This window comes from Cavia porcellus, unplaced genomic scaffold, assembly GCF_034190915.1.
Source record: "Cavia porcellus strain 051 isolate PalLab524CR breed Dunkin Hartley unplaced genomic scaffold, mCavPor4.1 scaffold_8, whole genome shotgun sequence".
Lineage (NCBI taxonomy): Eukaryota > Metazoa > Chordata > Mammalia > Rodentia > Caviidae > Cavia > Cavia porcellus.
This window is the reverse complement of record NW_026947491.1, coordinates 67,595,244-67,610,482: the sequence shown is the minus strand read 5'-3', so window position 1 is coordinate 67,610,482 and position 15,239 is coordinate 67,595,244. Positions and strand designations below refer to the sequence as shown.

The following is a 15,239-nucleotide window of genomic DNA, read 5'->3' as shown; positions in this document are numbered from 1 at the left end:
GAAAAAAATTAGGCACCCAAGAATTGAAGCTAAACTAGCGAAATCTAAGAAATTTCTAATTTTCGAAGGACAACAGAGTTAGAGTCACCTGTATCCGTGATGGCTAAAGCCTTTCAGAGCTTTCAGTGATACAAAGCCTGCTAGGGCATGTGTGCCCTAGGTTCACTACCACTGATGTATACCAGCTTTCTGTCTGGGAAGGTAAAACAAGCTGGTTCACTTACTGAACATCATGGCAACCTAAAGACAATGCTGCTTCATAGAAAAGTGGAAAGGAAAGATGAGCTGTCCTGTATTAGGAAGTTGAACAGTTTTTGAGTGACACTTTATTGCAACATATTGTGTTCTGACACATTTTAAAATGGAAATTAGAAGTACACCAAAGGTTACTGTTTTTTTTGAAGCCTTCATTGCCTAAGGTTCTGTTTTTAGAATGCCTGTAACAACAGAACATAATTAAATGTTTTCAAATTCTTGTCCTTTGAATTTTTCCTAGTAACATGCATTTCATGCAAAAATGCAAAAAAATTTCAATCTTGGACATAAATTTCTCTATTATATTATTCCAAAAGAACTAAATTAGGGTATTTATGCTTTACCCAAAGGGTAATTATAACAGACAGTAGTATAATTGGTGGATTAACAATAAGGAAGAGAGATGTGTATCTGTTACGTGAATATAGGGGCCAGTTTGGAAACACAGTAGAGTAGTAACCTGTGAAATAAACAGAGCATTCCGTTAGGCATTGTTTCTCATAGTGTAACATAATCCAATAGCATTTAAGTAGTGTGAAATTCATATACATACGTGTGACATTGTCTCGCTGTGGATTAACTGTAAAATTAAGGAAAATAATGTTTATATATAGGTCAGATTTTTATTTTTAAAAAACCAGTAAATCTTCATGATCATTAACTTTTGGTCACTGAGACATGGTCTCACTGCAGTTCAGGTTGGTCTTGAACTCAGTATAACTTGCAGATACTACATTTAACATTAAATTTAAAATTAAAACAATATCTAAAAATACAAATATTAGAAGAAAATAAATTCTTTGCCAAGAATAATAGTATTTATGGTGAGTCAGTGGTAAAAAAATAGCTTCTCTTCATCCATGCTATTAGGTTATCGGTAGGGCTTTTGGCTTATCAAAAGTCACGTTTATGCCTCTCCTTTCACTGAAGTTTTACATTTTGACTTTCAGAAAATTAGGAAGAAGTAAATTCCTGATGGCTGTTAGTTTTCTTGATACTTTCATTAAGCAGATACTTTTTCTGTATCAGTTGGTATTTAATGTTTATAATACAACCATGTGGCTCTCTGACACTGAGCATTCCTGATTTCATAACGGATTCGAGTTTGTGCTGGATTAATATAAAGTTGTTACTGTAACTCTTTTTGACTTTTGTATCTCCAAAGGTGTTCAATATATTATAGAAGTATATATATGCACCAGTTGAAATCTCATACCACCAGTGTGCCCAGCATACTTTATTTATTTATTTTTTTTAAATTTTTGTCTTTTTGAGAGAGGGTCTCGCTATGCAGTTCAGGCTGGCCTTGGGCTCACTTTTTAGCTCGTGCTGGTTTTGACCTTGCAGTGATATGCCTGCCTCAGCCTCCCAAGTGCTGGGATTATAGGAGACCACCACCAGGCCTGGCTGCCCAGCATGGTTTATAAATCTTGTGTTTACTGAACTAAAAATGGAATTGTGAAAAACATAAAGAAGTTTTTTACTCCAATGCATCTATAATTAGTGATGGGATCCATTAAATAAGTGCTTTTATCTTCTACCCTTATACTTCATAATAAAAGATGGGATAGTTATAAAGTTGCAAATCATAAATCCTATCACTCTGCAAAAAATGGAATGCTTTAAATAAGCCAATTACATAAATCAAGTTCTTTTTGAATAGAAAATAAATAGGATCAATCAGAGTATGGTAAGTCATAAAGTAAGTGGGTGATGAATTTTATATTTTATAAATACGTGCTTTCATTTTGAGCCAAGAGTTTTCATCAAGACTATAGTTTTAAACCCCAGAAGTTCAGAGACTTGTTCACGCTCAGCTTCAAAGATCAAAAGCTAACACCTCAGGATTAGTTTTTTCTTATTATAGTGATGGCATTAATTATCTAGATGGCAGAGGGAAAGCGTGGTTATTTTACCATTTCTCTGAGATGGTACTGTCATGCGCATTTTATTGTAAGGTTGCTAAAGTCACAGTGGTGGAACGACATTGAAGTAGAAGTTGGTATATTGGTGGTAATAGCTAGTTTTAACTCCTGTGATATACTCCTAATTTAGGAAGGAAAAAATTTCATGAATACATATATATATTTATATATTTGTAATGTTAAAAGCAGCATAAAAGAACAATTCTCTGAGAAGAAATTAGTTGCATTGTGGTTTTCTGTTAAGAGTTGTCTTAGATTTATGTGAGTAAAGTAAATAATGGTTAGACTGGGAGAGAAATGATGGCTCAGATAGCCAGTCTAAAAACTGCTTCTATTCGTGGAGTAATGCTAAGAATTCAGTGTTTGCAGACTGGGAAGAAAGGACGGTGATTTAGTAGAATTTGATAGTTTTAGGCCTGAAAGGGACTTTCTACCAAGCAGGATTTTTGCACAGGGAAGCTCAGCCTACTGTCTGTTCTAAGTATCTTAGCTCTGCTGCTCCGAGGAGCTGAGTTTGTTACAGATGTGAACACTGAAGTCACACAGGATTTGCGTAAATGTGGTAACTTAAAGATTCCCCCTCATACCATGGAAAAATAATGGATATCTTAAAAGATACTCTTATTAAAAAGAATACTTCTCTTAAACATGTTAATTTCTAGAATGATAAACTTGGTTTGCTCCTTGATGCCACCTTCCTTGGAAATTGCTATTAGAATAAAACAAATAGTTTTACTTGTAATTCTATGCTAAGTTTCAATCGCATTTTATTGTAGACTTTTGCTTACCACAGAGATTGTCCAAACACGTGTCATTAGTGGAGCAGGCACTGCAGGTGACTCCTTTTTTATAAGGCCAAGTTGGGTAATTGCCTCTGTAAAGCAAAAGACTCTCCATTAGTAGAGATGTATTTCTTTTTTCAGTTGCAATTTACCATGAGTCTTTGACCATATTCAGGACAATAATAAGGTTAAAGTCCAGAGATTTAGAGGGCTGGTAAAATAAGTAGAAAGGGAATGCTAATACTTCTAGGGTTCACTTTATATGCCTGTGTCTGTTAACCTGTCTTACTCTACATCATCTCATTTACTTATGACAACGCTTTCGTAGTAATGGGAAGATTTAAAAGGTTAGTAACTTGCCAAACATCACGGTTCACACAACAGATTCAGAGAAGCCTAGATTTGTCTCCCACCAAGGGTGTGGTCCTCTGGGCCTGATTACTGCATCTAAAAAACTTCCTCTTAGAAGAACTGTCATGATCCTTACTTATTGTCTAGTCTAAATCGCTATAGTTTTTATTAGAGTATTTGGATAGGCATAGGATAATGATTTCGAAAAGAAAACAATGATATGGGAGAAATTTTGATGTGTGATTTATTTTCACATCAAAGATGTAATATGATTAGTAGATAATAGTGGATGCCCAGTGAGCTAAGCACTATTTTAAGCATCCTTGAATGAAATAATTTTCACAGCCCGAGGAGGGATGGTACTGTTATTTATGTATCAGGAGGTTCAGGCAAAGTGTAAATAATTTGCCCAGGTCACTGATTAGAAAGTAATATCTAAACATTTTATATCCACATGAGTATTTTCAAAGTAGTAATGAGAAGCTGTACATTTATTTCAGTGAAGCTGAGATTTGGAATTCTGGTTTTAGAATGCAGCTCTTGGCGTCCTTTGGCAATTTGGTGGAGCACATGAACTCTGAATAGTTGTTTTTTAAATGCATAAAAGACACAGGATTATAAAAGAAGCCGATCAAATTAAAACAGGCGTCAAGCTGAAAAAAGACTGCAATGGAGTAATATGTACTTCTCTATTAGGTATTAAATGAGATCTAGCATGGGCTTTAATAATTTCAAAGTAATAATGAACATAAAGTATATTTTGAGGTATCCATAACAGCAAATGCAATCCAAATATATTTATAGTTATAAGCACTGTTAAAGTGATAGTTATTACTAAAATTCCTATACTCTATGTAGAAGTATTCTAGGACTGATAGGGAAATAGAATTAACTGATGATGTATGCCTAACGCTGTCCATCATACATCAAAACGTATGGATCAGTGTGAATTCTTCAACCATGTGTTACTATGAAGAGCATAAACTCATGCCAGACAACCAGGTGAAGCACAGCTATGGCATTCATTAAGTGCGTGAGTGGCAGGATGCCATGTTTGTGCCACAGTCTTCTTACCTGTCAAAGAAGATGCAGGTGCACCTTTTCATTTCATGGACTTTTATGCAGATAAAGTTATATATGAAGTGCTTAGAACAGTACTCATCACATTGTAAGCATTATATAAAGTATTCATTGTTTTTACAATTACTGAAATCATGGTTGAAGTTTTTTTGTTTGTTTGGAGATGGTCTCAGTATGCAATTCAGGCTAGCCTTGAACTCCCTGGGGAACCCAGGCTGGCCTCAAATTCATGGTGATTCTCTTGCCTCAGTACCCCCAAATGCTGAGATTACAGGCATGTGCCTCCACACTTGTAAATGTCTTACTGTTTTTAGAGAGAGGTTAATTTAGGAACTTACCCTGGTGCATAGTCACATATAAAATGTGCTCCATTGGTAAGACCCTGAAAGCCAGTAACTCTAGGGCAAAATTGAACTGCACAGCCAACCTTGTAACTATCGGCCCAAACAACCTGTAAAGCCAAAAAAAGAACTTTAAATACAGAAATGAGAAATGATGAATATTTGGGTATGATTAGGTCTTCATAAACAGGTATATTCACTCAGGTCATTGAACTCTCTACCAGGTAAATTTTAAGTGCCGAAAATTCTGCTGGTACGAAGATCTGTAGTTACTATTATACCTGTGTGTGTGTGTGTGTGTGTGTGTGTGTGTGTGTGTGTGTGTGTGTATGTGTGTGTGTGTGAGTGAAGTAAATGTAACTTTTGACAGTTACTAGGATGAAGAACTAAAACAGGTAACTTGAGTGATATGCAATAAAGGGCTGATTTAATGGGTGTGGGGGAACATCTCTGACAAGGAGGCTTTCTTGAACAGAGGTGTGAATAATGAGGATAAATGTTGAGGAAACTTGAACAATGAAGATAGTGCAGTTCAAAGGGCCTGAGGTGGAATTTGCTTGTTGAATGCAGAGCACAAGTGGAGGCAGGATGTACTGGGTGGAGGATGGGTCAGGTCAAAGGTGGAGGAACAGATAATGGAGATTCTTGTGGATATCTTTTCATGTCCTAAAAGATCTGTGAGGTAGCTATGAAATAAGCGGGCTGAGAAGAGCAAGGAAAGAGAAAGGTGATTTTGAAAGCTACTTCAGTGGTACAAGAATGCAAGCCTGGTGTCTCACACTTGGGTGTTGGAGAGCTGATCAGATTCAAGTCTCAGCTTATAGAGGTAGCTGAATTTGTTTTTGTTTTGACTGTGGGGTTTGGGGATCCATGAAATACCATTTATTGAGATGGAGAACAGAGTGGTAGGAGCAAGGGCACAAGGTTCTATTCACATATGTGAATTAAGCTGCCTGTTAGATGTTCTGGGGAAGACTGGCCTGGCTGCTGGACTTGGCCATGTGCAGGTGAGAGGACAGGGTTAGGCTGGAAATATAAAGCTGTAAGATATAGCACTAGATGAGATCCCACAGGCAAAATCAGAGACAAAAAAAAAAAAGGTAAATGAAAGCCCTGGATTAAGAAAAAGACCGCCTGGGAACAAGTTAACAAGGCAAATGCAAAAGTAGTGATCGGGGATGTGGGGGGATGTCATAAGCAGAGTGGGCTTCTGTATTCAAAAGATCTTTAGACTTGGTTTAAATCAGTGCTGTTTCATATTTTAGCACCTTTGGTATACTTTTTTCTTACTTTTTGTGTGTATTCTACACTTTCTTTTTGCAGTGGTCCCCCACAAATTTTGTATCTCATCTCTGACCAAGAATTTTTGGGTCATAAAATAAATAAAGCATTTAAAAATCTAATAGCTGGAGGCAAGCCAGCAACTAAATTCACTTTTTAAACAGTGATACCAAATTACATTTTAAGCTACTGTTTTTTACCATATTTTTTTTTTTTTGTCTTTTTCATTTTTATCGGTACCAGGGATGGAACTCACGACTGCCTGCTTGCAAGGCAGGTGCTTATGCCACTGAGCTAAATCCCCAGCCCCTAATTTTTTGACTATCATGACAAGCAAGAGTTGTTTTCAGTTTGGGGGATACAAAGGTGAATGAACTAGAGTCAGAAGGTGGCCTTCATAAAACGTAGACAAAAGCAATCACAATGCCATTGTATAACAGTGGGTTTTTGTTTTGTTTTTTACTTTGGTGAAGGATTCTAAGGGTACATGTGTTATGAGACCCTTCTCTAAGAAAGTACAGTTAACCCAGATCAGGTTTGAAAGTGAAAAGTCTTCCAATAGAGAGCAATACCTGGAGTGACCCCTAGATAGGGAAGATCTGTTTATAGAACTGAAACACTGGCTAGTATCACTGCAGGAACAGATCAAGTTTACTTCAAAAACACAATTTGCTCCCTAGGGAGAGAGGGCAGAGGAAGGAAGAAATAGGAGCTGAGCATGGAGTGCGAGCGTCCCCAAGGTTTGGAAGTGGGTTTTGAGGTAGCAAAGTGGTTAGAGAGCTGGTGGGCAAAGAGCCTCAGCAAGGAAAGCTCCTCTCTGCAGGCGGCCTTCCCTATGGTTGGACATTGGGGGAGCATCTGTTCTGGCTGTTCCTGAACTCCCAGGAAGAGAGGCGCTGTCCTCCTGTGGCAAGGCACAGTCCTAGCTCGCTGCTTCAGACTGTGTGTAACCTGAGGAATTTCCGCCTGCAGCATCTGCAACCTACACAGGCAACGAAGTGTCACAGGCCTTGTCATTCTGAGAGCCTAGCTTTGCAGGGACTAATTGATCCTTGTACTTCAACCTTTATTTTTCAGTCATTTTGATATTAAGTTTCTTGATTTTTATTCACTACATTTCTTTTTTCTTTTTTTCTTTTTTTGGTCTTTTTTCCTTTTTATCAGTACCAGGGATCGAACTCACGACTGCCTGCTTGCAAGGCAGGCGCTTATGCCGCTGAGCTAAATCCCTAGCCCCAATTCACTACATTTCAAAGTGTAAGGCTTTGCTTTAAAATGCAGTTTTCTGAACTCAGACCTATGGAATCAGCTTTGGGACTTGTCCTTGGAGTCTGTATTTCAACAAATTCCCACTCGATTCTTCCGCATACTAACTGTGGTCAACGTTTCTATTTTGGGCTATCACTTTGTCTCATCTTATGTTTTTTAGGCCTTGAAGCACTTTCTCCCATAGTGGTGTATCTCAGGGTATCCTTAATCTTTAGATCTTCCACACACTTCTTCAGAAGTGTTCTAATGTTAGTAATCATTTTATGTTTTAGTTGGTGATCCAGCTTTCCATCACTGTAAAAAAATACCTATAATAAACTCCTCATAAAGAGAGGGCTGATTCTAGCTCATGGCTCTAGATTCAGACCAGAGTTAGTTGTCTCCGTTTCCTTTGGGACTGTACTGAGGCAGGAGCGCATGGTGGAGCAACCTGCTTCATTGGAGCAGCCGGGACATAAAAGAGACAGGAAAAGGCCTGATGTCGCCTGCAAGGGCATCCCGCCCCTGACCCAGCTTCCTCCCAGTAGGTCCCTGATCCTAAGGGTTCCACCGCCCCCTAGTGACACCGTGAGATTGGAAACAAGTGTTCAATGCAGCGGCCTTTAGGGGAACAGTCAAGACCTGAACGAAAACAGTTTTTAAAGTTGGGTTTCGAGTGTATAATTAGCTACAGTTCATTCTTTTTAGTGTACTTTTCTATAAACCTTTACAAAAGCATACAACGGTACACTGTTAAACCATTAAAGATACAAAATATTTCTGTCCCCCTTCCCCAAGTTACCTGGGGCCCTTTGTGATTGGCCCCCATGCACCCCAGCAATCACTGCTGTTTTCTGTCTCTGTAGTTTTGGCATTTCCAGAATGCCATACAAATAGAATCAGTTTAAATGTAGCCTTTTGAATAAGTAAATAAATAAAAGCTTCTCAAGGGTGGAAGTTCTGGGTTAATTTTGAAGTCTGGTGCTACACCTGAGGTCATGCTGCTGCTGTGCCTACTTACTGAATGACCCTGGCTTAGCTTCCTTGTCTATTAAGTGAGGGTACCGACAGCACTAAGTCCACAGGCTTACTTTAAACTTCGTAATGAACTAGTAATAAAGTGCTCAGGAAATGTTTTATTACCTTACTACTAATTTTCTTCCTCTTTAAAACATTGAAAACTATTTTCTTTTTTCTTTTTTTTTGTCTTTTGGAGACAGGGTCTCACTATGCAGTTCAGACTGGCCTTGAGCTCACTTTGTAGCCCAGGCTGGTCTCGAACTCGCAATGATCCTCCTACCTCAGCCTCACGAGTGCTAGGATTACAGGCGTGAACCACCACGCCCGGCTCTTGAAAACTATTTTCTATCAGTTTTCTGTCATATGTTTTGTCTTAACTTTCACATAGCAAAGACCATAATTGTAAAAAATAAATAGTTATCCAATTTTGAGAACTTAGTTTCAATTGTAGTAATGAGCACTTTTATGCAGCATCACGTTTGATCCCCATTATTCTAAGAGTAGATGTGATTTTCTCTGTTTTTAGAGATGAGATTAGCATATAATTCTGGCTGACCATAGGTACTGTGATGACAGTCCATTCTCCAAGCAGGATGTCTTTAAAGTATTTTCTTTTTTCACAAGCCCTCAGAACCAGGAGTGACTCTATCTTTGTAAAGAAAGCACTGAATCAGGGTATCTAGGGGAGGACGAGGGCATCCCTTTCCTCAGCATCTCAGCAGCTTCCCCCTTTTGGTACTCAGATCTCATTCATTATCAGAAACCAGCTTCTCTGGCAGGTGTCACACACTGTAACACTTCAGTAGTGGAACACGTCACATTTACATTGGCTTTGTGAGAGCAGGAGAGTAACAATTTCAGGAGAGTGGGGATGAAAATAGGTTACAGAGATAAAAACAAAAATAAGAAATCTCCACACTGATTTCCATAGCGGTTGTACTAGTTTACATTCCTACCAACAATGTAGGAGAGTTCTTTTTTCTCCACATTCTTCCCAGAATGTTATTTGATTTTCTTGATGATGGCCCTTCTTTTGAAAATCTTTTTGTTTTTCTTTGTCTATGGTTTGTACTCTGCTAATGAGAATATTTTGGCCATTCTTTTAAAATCATGCTACAACAGTATCCTAACCATTGTTATTCTTTAATTATTTTGTTATTAAATTTTGTTTTTATGTTTCCTTTATTAATGTCTACTTGTATTACATTAAAATAAAAACCTCTTAAATACCAAGAATAAGCTGAATAGTGCCACATAGTGGGAAGTCCTAGCACCTGGGTAATCTGCCACCTTGCCCAGATATTTATGTGAAGCTGTTACCCACACTTTGACAGTTCTTTTTTTTTTGTCATACCAGGGATTGAACTCATGACCTTGCGATTGCCAGGCAGGCACTTATGCTGCTGAGCTAAATCCCTGGCCCTGTACCCAAAACTTAGGAAAGCTGAACTGTAGGAACAAAATATGTAATTTGGCTTATATTCCGTATTACTACCCTTAAATTCTTCTCCAATATTAGTTTTTTATTCAATGATGGTAAAGTGTTTAATTAGCATGTCAAGAAGTACACATTTTATGAGGCAATTCATCTGAATTTTTAATATTTATTTACTTATTTACTGTGTCACTGGTGATTAACTCTGAGCCTTTGTATTGAGCTATGTTCTCAGATTTCTATTTTTATTTATTATTTTGAAAGAGGGTCTCACTAAAGCTAGGTTTGAAATTGAGATCTTCCTGCTTCAGTTTTTCATAGTGATGGGATTATAGGCATACCCCACCATCTTAGTTGGATTTATTTATTTATTTTTATTTTGTACAACCTGATGACACTGGTCAAGACTTACAAATAGTTCATTTTTCACAGAAGATGAGGATTAGAGGGGGGTTATAATAACTTTTAATGTAACTTTCCAGCATGACTTTTTGTTTTTTTGATACAGGGTTTTGCTGTGTAGTTCAGGCTGGCCTTGAACTCACTGTGTAGCCCAGGCTGGTCTAAAACTCACAATCCTTTTGCCTCAGCTTCCTGAGTGTGTGCCACCATGCCCAGCTCCAGAATGAGTTTAAAATGGCAGCTGAGTAGTCAAATTTCCCAGCAAGGTTTCTTATAAGGATAAACACAGAGTCTGTCAGAGCTATCAGCTATCAGACCCTTTTTCCAATATGATTGTTTGAAAACTATCTTATGGAAGTGGCCAAACGTTGTTCACTGTTTACTTAGTACAAGTCTTGTCCAGATTTCTAGAAAATGGAGGCTGACATTTTATTGGGATACAATGTCAGAGAAATAGGAATAAGGAAAAATAACGAGATAGATAAGGAGAGACAGGGCTGGCAATGGTCCCTGGTTTTTAGGAGGTGGCCCTAATTAGTGAAAGACATTGGTGTAGATGGATGTGTCCCAGTGCCTGGTAGGTGCAATCCAGAGAAAGTGTCAGCAATGTGAGCAAAGAGAACAGTGCAACTTTCCAGCCAGTGGAAGGTACAAGGATTCACATAGCAAGAGACACATGAATTGATTCTTAAAGAATCAATGAGTGAGAATCTGTTAAATAAAAAAGGAAGAGGATGATAAGTCCAGGAAAAACTAACAAGTTACAGAAGAATGTGTACAATGTGTGTGAGTGATTCTGGTACTTTAGATATATGTCAAAGAGCTCTGAACATCAAATATGTAAAGGTCAGGAGATGTCCATTGACAACAGGCTCCTAGCCCATGCTTATATGTACAAGTTAAGACATGCCACATCCATCATTACAGAGGGTCAACACATGAGGAGGAAACTTAACTTTTTGTCCTATGTGTAAGCTTTGAATCGGCCCTGACTCCCCCAGCCCCAACCTGCTTGCCAGCAGAGGTACTACTGCCTGCAGGAAACTCACCTCTCAGCAGGGAACGTGGCTCAGTACTGAAATTGTCATCAACAAGCACAGGAAAGGAGATAAGACAGGACAAGGTATTTTGCCGGTCCTGGGGACATCTGGAGACACCCAAAAATTTACATGGGACACTTTAAAGATTGCTCACTGAGTGTAAGATTGCCGAGAACTTTGACCATAGATGTTCAATGGGATCTTTCTGGATTCTCTACATCCCTCTAAAAGAGACATATTTCTCTTTGTTCCAAGCAGATGGTCCCATGGTCACGTGCCTGCCTGCATCCAGGCATAATAAGCTCCATGCCACGTTGGCTTTATACAAGCTTGGTAGTCTCTGCTGGGTTTTCTCCCTTTCTCTGTATGTTAGAATATGGGCCTGAGATTTCAGATGCAAATGTCCCAAAATTAACTGAGCTTACTAATAAACTCTCTCTGGAGTACATGAGAAAATTCATTTTCTAAAATTCAGTGCTTTGCATATAGATACTAGAGCTCAAGCTGACTGATCCTAAACTCTTCTCTTTTAAAAGATAATTATATTCTATTGCCCCCTTAGAAGAGGGACCCTCCTGGGAAAGATGTCCAGAGAATCCGTGGGTCTGCTAAGATGTATCTATAGCAAGTTCTTTTTGAATGACTGTGGGTTTTAGCACTCTCCACTGAAGGCATCATTCAGTTATTGCTGTTAACCTACAAGGGAGGTGCTATTATTCACCAGTGAAAAAATGGATCAGAGAGGTTAAGAAGTTGTTTCCTCACTATCATAAGGATGAGTTCACATTCAGATATTGGATATGTTATAAGATCTTATAACATAATATAATGTATGTAAATTATCTAAAAAGATCCAGCACTTAGTGCTGTTTAGATCGATAGGCTTCACATAATACTTCTGTCCATATGGCCAGACTCTTCAAGCCATATTTCCTTTGGTATTAGAGTCTTTCTTATTTATTTTTCTCTTTTGCTTTTCTAGAGTTGAGCATCAAACCCAAAGCCTTGCACATATGGTTATGGATTAAAAACTGGTGGTCAACTTAACATCAGCTGAATTAAATCAGCATGGTGCTGAGTATAGATGGCCCACCTGAGGAAAGTTGCAAGCATAAAAAAAGAGACCTGGAGAGGAAGAGCATAGCATTGTGGGTTTTCCTAAGTATTGTTTGGAGCTGTTGCTTCTCCTGGAGGAGCTTGCCATGAGGGCTTCCCTGATATGAATTCAGCCATTATCATTGGAGGAGCTTGGAACCTTGTTGCTGAGAGTGGCTGTGGTTAATTTTGGAGGAGCTCTTGTCTTTACATTGAGCACTGTTTCCTGGCTCCAGAGGGTGAGATCTGTGCAGTTTAATATTCAGGATTTTTATCACACTGGCTTCCTGATATGTACTTGACTATTTTCATTGTCAGAGGAGCTTAGTACCTAATTGTCGCTGAGGATGACTATGGCACCTTTCAGGGGAGCCCGGGCCTTTATTTTGAGCATTACTTTTTGGCTCCACTACAGAGCCCTCAACCTGCTAGCACAGCCCCTTTACCCCGCTGGCGTAGACTTTCTGGCTTCCACTGCTGACCTTTGGGCCTTTCCAGGGCAGATCCATAAAACAGACTTGTATGAGTCATTGTCTTGGGCTCTCGGACACCAGTTGGACTCGTGGGAGGTATTGTCATGGACTCTAGGTCTTCACTGGACTCACTCAGGACATTGCTGTGGCATCTAGGCCCTCAGCTGGATTTTCTAGATCTTTAGTGTTGGGGACAGATTTCCCGCACTTTCTTTGTACATAATTCTGGGTGACCATCATAAAATAATATTATAAATTCTCTGTCCTGTATGTAATTGTCCTGCTTGCATCCCCTGATTACAACACAAGCCATGCAAGCATTCTACCATGGAACTCCATTTATTATTAAAGTAAGACTGTTATTTTTATTCACATTTTCAGGTGCACTAGCTTATGTATTTCCTTAGTTTGCAGTTCTCTCCTCAACCTTTAAAAGGTAGCTTCAAAAAAAGAAAAAAAAATACAGGCGAGTACTTACCTGAGTATAATGGCCACAGACTTTTCTACATTTCCGGGTACTGAAGTCATAGTCTTTGATTTCATTGTACCAACTTGAGATGGCTGACGATACTGAAAACAGGACTAAAGAACCAGTCCAGATATTTTCTCCCAGTGAATTAAATTTAGGGTGCAGCTTGGACTTCAGACGTGGGTTGTGTTCAAACGCACAATTTTTTGCCCATGCTTTTGCAATTTGGGCTAGTGCTGGATCCCAAGTCTGCAGTGAAAATATTAAAAAACACAGAAGTCAAGAATAGAATCAGTTACTCAACAACGTAACTAGAAGTGAACAAGCGGAACTTCAATAGCAAATGAAGCTTAATAACAAAAATAGAGAAAGAACCACTGCATACGAGTCCTGTTTAAATCATTTTCAAGCATAAACTAAGGCTAAAGAGAAATATGGGACTCTAGTTTTGTGGAATTTAGAATCTAAGTGAGGAAGATAGAACATTTCACTGAAGATCAATTGCATATAAGATAGTATATACTGTGATTCACATTTTTTGTAATTTCTCAGTCACTAGAGCTCTCATCCTAAGAAACTTAGAAAGATTAAAAACCAGTTCAAAAGCCACTGGTTTGGGATTCAAACCCAGAAGCAAATCCCATCTGTTTCCCAGAAGGCAGGCTGCTTATCTGAGATGGTCTGTTCTCTGCTGGCAAAAACAAACAGACAAACAAATAGCAAAGACAAACACTCAAACAACAGAGACAAGGAAAAGAAAACCAGAAACTTTGCAAATACTAGCAGGGAAGAAAAAGCATACATACACACAAAGAAAAAATCATACACACACACATACACACACACACACACACACACACACACACACACACACACAAACCCCCCCAAAAAAAAAAAACATGACAAAACAAAACAAAAACCCAGAAAAAAACAAGAGAGAAAGAAAGAGTATAGTTTACCCATGACCAGAGGAAAAGAAGTGTCAAAAAAAAAGTGCTAAAATTTATTTGTGGGGCTTTCTTATCTAAGAATTAAGGAAGAAAGTGGGTATGTTTTGATCAGAGATTGTGAATTTACTGGACACATTAATTACAAGGAAAAATATCATTTAGGATTATCAGATTCACCCCCACAGATTATACACATGAGCTGTTTAGATTAACTTCTGCTATAAATGCTGATATTTTCCTTACCATGTATAGCATATTAGTGGCTCTTGGGTTCACCTCTGATCGGAACTTGTTATGCATTCGAACACAGTCTCGGATGAAATCTTCATTTTCGATATCTGGCAAAGTATTTGCTGTATATGAATAACTAGACACAAAAGAAATCATCCAGGCCATGGTAACCAGAGTGACCCGCATGCTCAGTGTTTCTGGCATGGAGCCCCCGTGGCGGGTGGGTGCTGGAATCCAGCCCCACAGGGTTCAGAGTCTGTGTCTGCACTCCTGGTTTTCAGCTGGCAGCTTCACAAAGCATAGCAGACTTCAGTTTGAAAGAACGGGAAGCTGAGTTCATCACAGGTTTTAAGAAATGGGTTTCTCCATATATGGCTTGCAGCTCATTTTGCGGTCTTAACCCTGTCTTTTCAGTGGTTCTCAGTGACACAGCACCTATTACAACATAGATTTTTAAGAGGTTGCACAAGACTTTCTTTTGAGTTAAAATATTTTGAAAAAAATTCTAAAGACTCCAGAAATAAGTCAAGTTTTTTAAAAAATAATGTAGATTGCGATTAATAAACCTTAAATAAAAACATATCTCTAGCTTCCATAAATGACTGGCAAAATTTTTTTAAATCCCTTTTAAATACATATAAGCAAACAGTTGTGGAACTATAGTAGTCTTTCCTTATCTGAGTCACTCCTAAACAATGGAAAGCACCGAGCCTTATATGTAATGTTGTTTTCCTAAATACATGTAAGTGTGGTAAAGTTTATAAATTAGGTAAAGAAAGCGATTAATACTAAAATAGAACAATTATGACAATATACTGTAATAAAATGAAAGTATCATTACTATTGGGCTTTGAGACTATT

At 38.4% G+C, this 15,239-nt stretch overlaps 1 protein-coding gene across 1 annotated transcript; it reads right to left on the bottom strand.

The window, feature by feature from the left end:
* Nucleotides 1-295: 295 nt before the first annotated feature.
* On the bottom strand, nucleotides 296-14,791 carry Glipr1 (GLI pathogenesis related 1). The gene is made up of 6 exons (XM_003475987.5): nucleotides 14,391-14,791; nucleotides 13,207-13,446; nucleotides 4,732-4,844; nucleotides 2,969-3,054; nucleotides 809-835; nucleotides 296-715 (listed from the first exon to the last, which is right to left on the bottom strand). Exons 1-6 carry the CDS (start codon nucleotides 14,580-14,582, stop codon nucleotides 561-563), a joined length of 813 nt encoding a protein of 270 aa, XP_003476035.2. The 5' UTR covers nucleotides 14,583-14,791; the 3' UTR covers nucleotides 296-560.
* Nucleotides 14,792-15,239: the final 448 nt, after the last annotated feature.

Coding starts and splice junctions, on each gene's coding strand:
- Glipr1 (XM_003475987.5), bottom strand. CDS start 14,582: ATGCCAGAAACACTGAGCATGCGGGTCACTCTGGTTACCATGGCCTGG. Junction 836..2,968: donor GTGTTTGGACAATCTCTGTG/GTAAGCAAAAGT, acceptor TTAATTTTACAG/TTAATCCACAGCGAGACAAT. Junction 716..808: donor ACAGCGAGACAATGTCACAC/GTATGTATATGA, acceptor TTTATTTCACAG/GTTACTACTCTACTGTGTTT.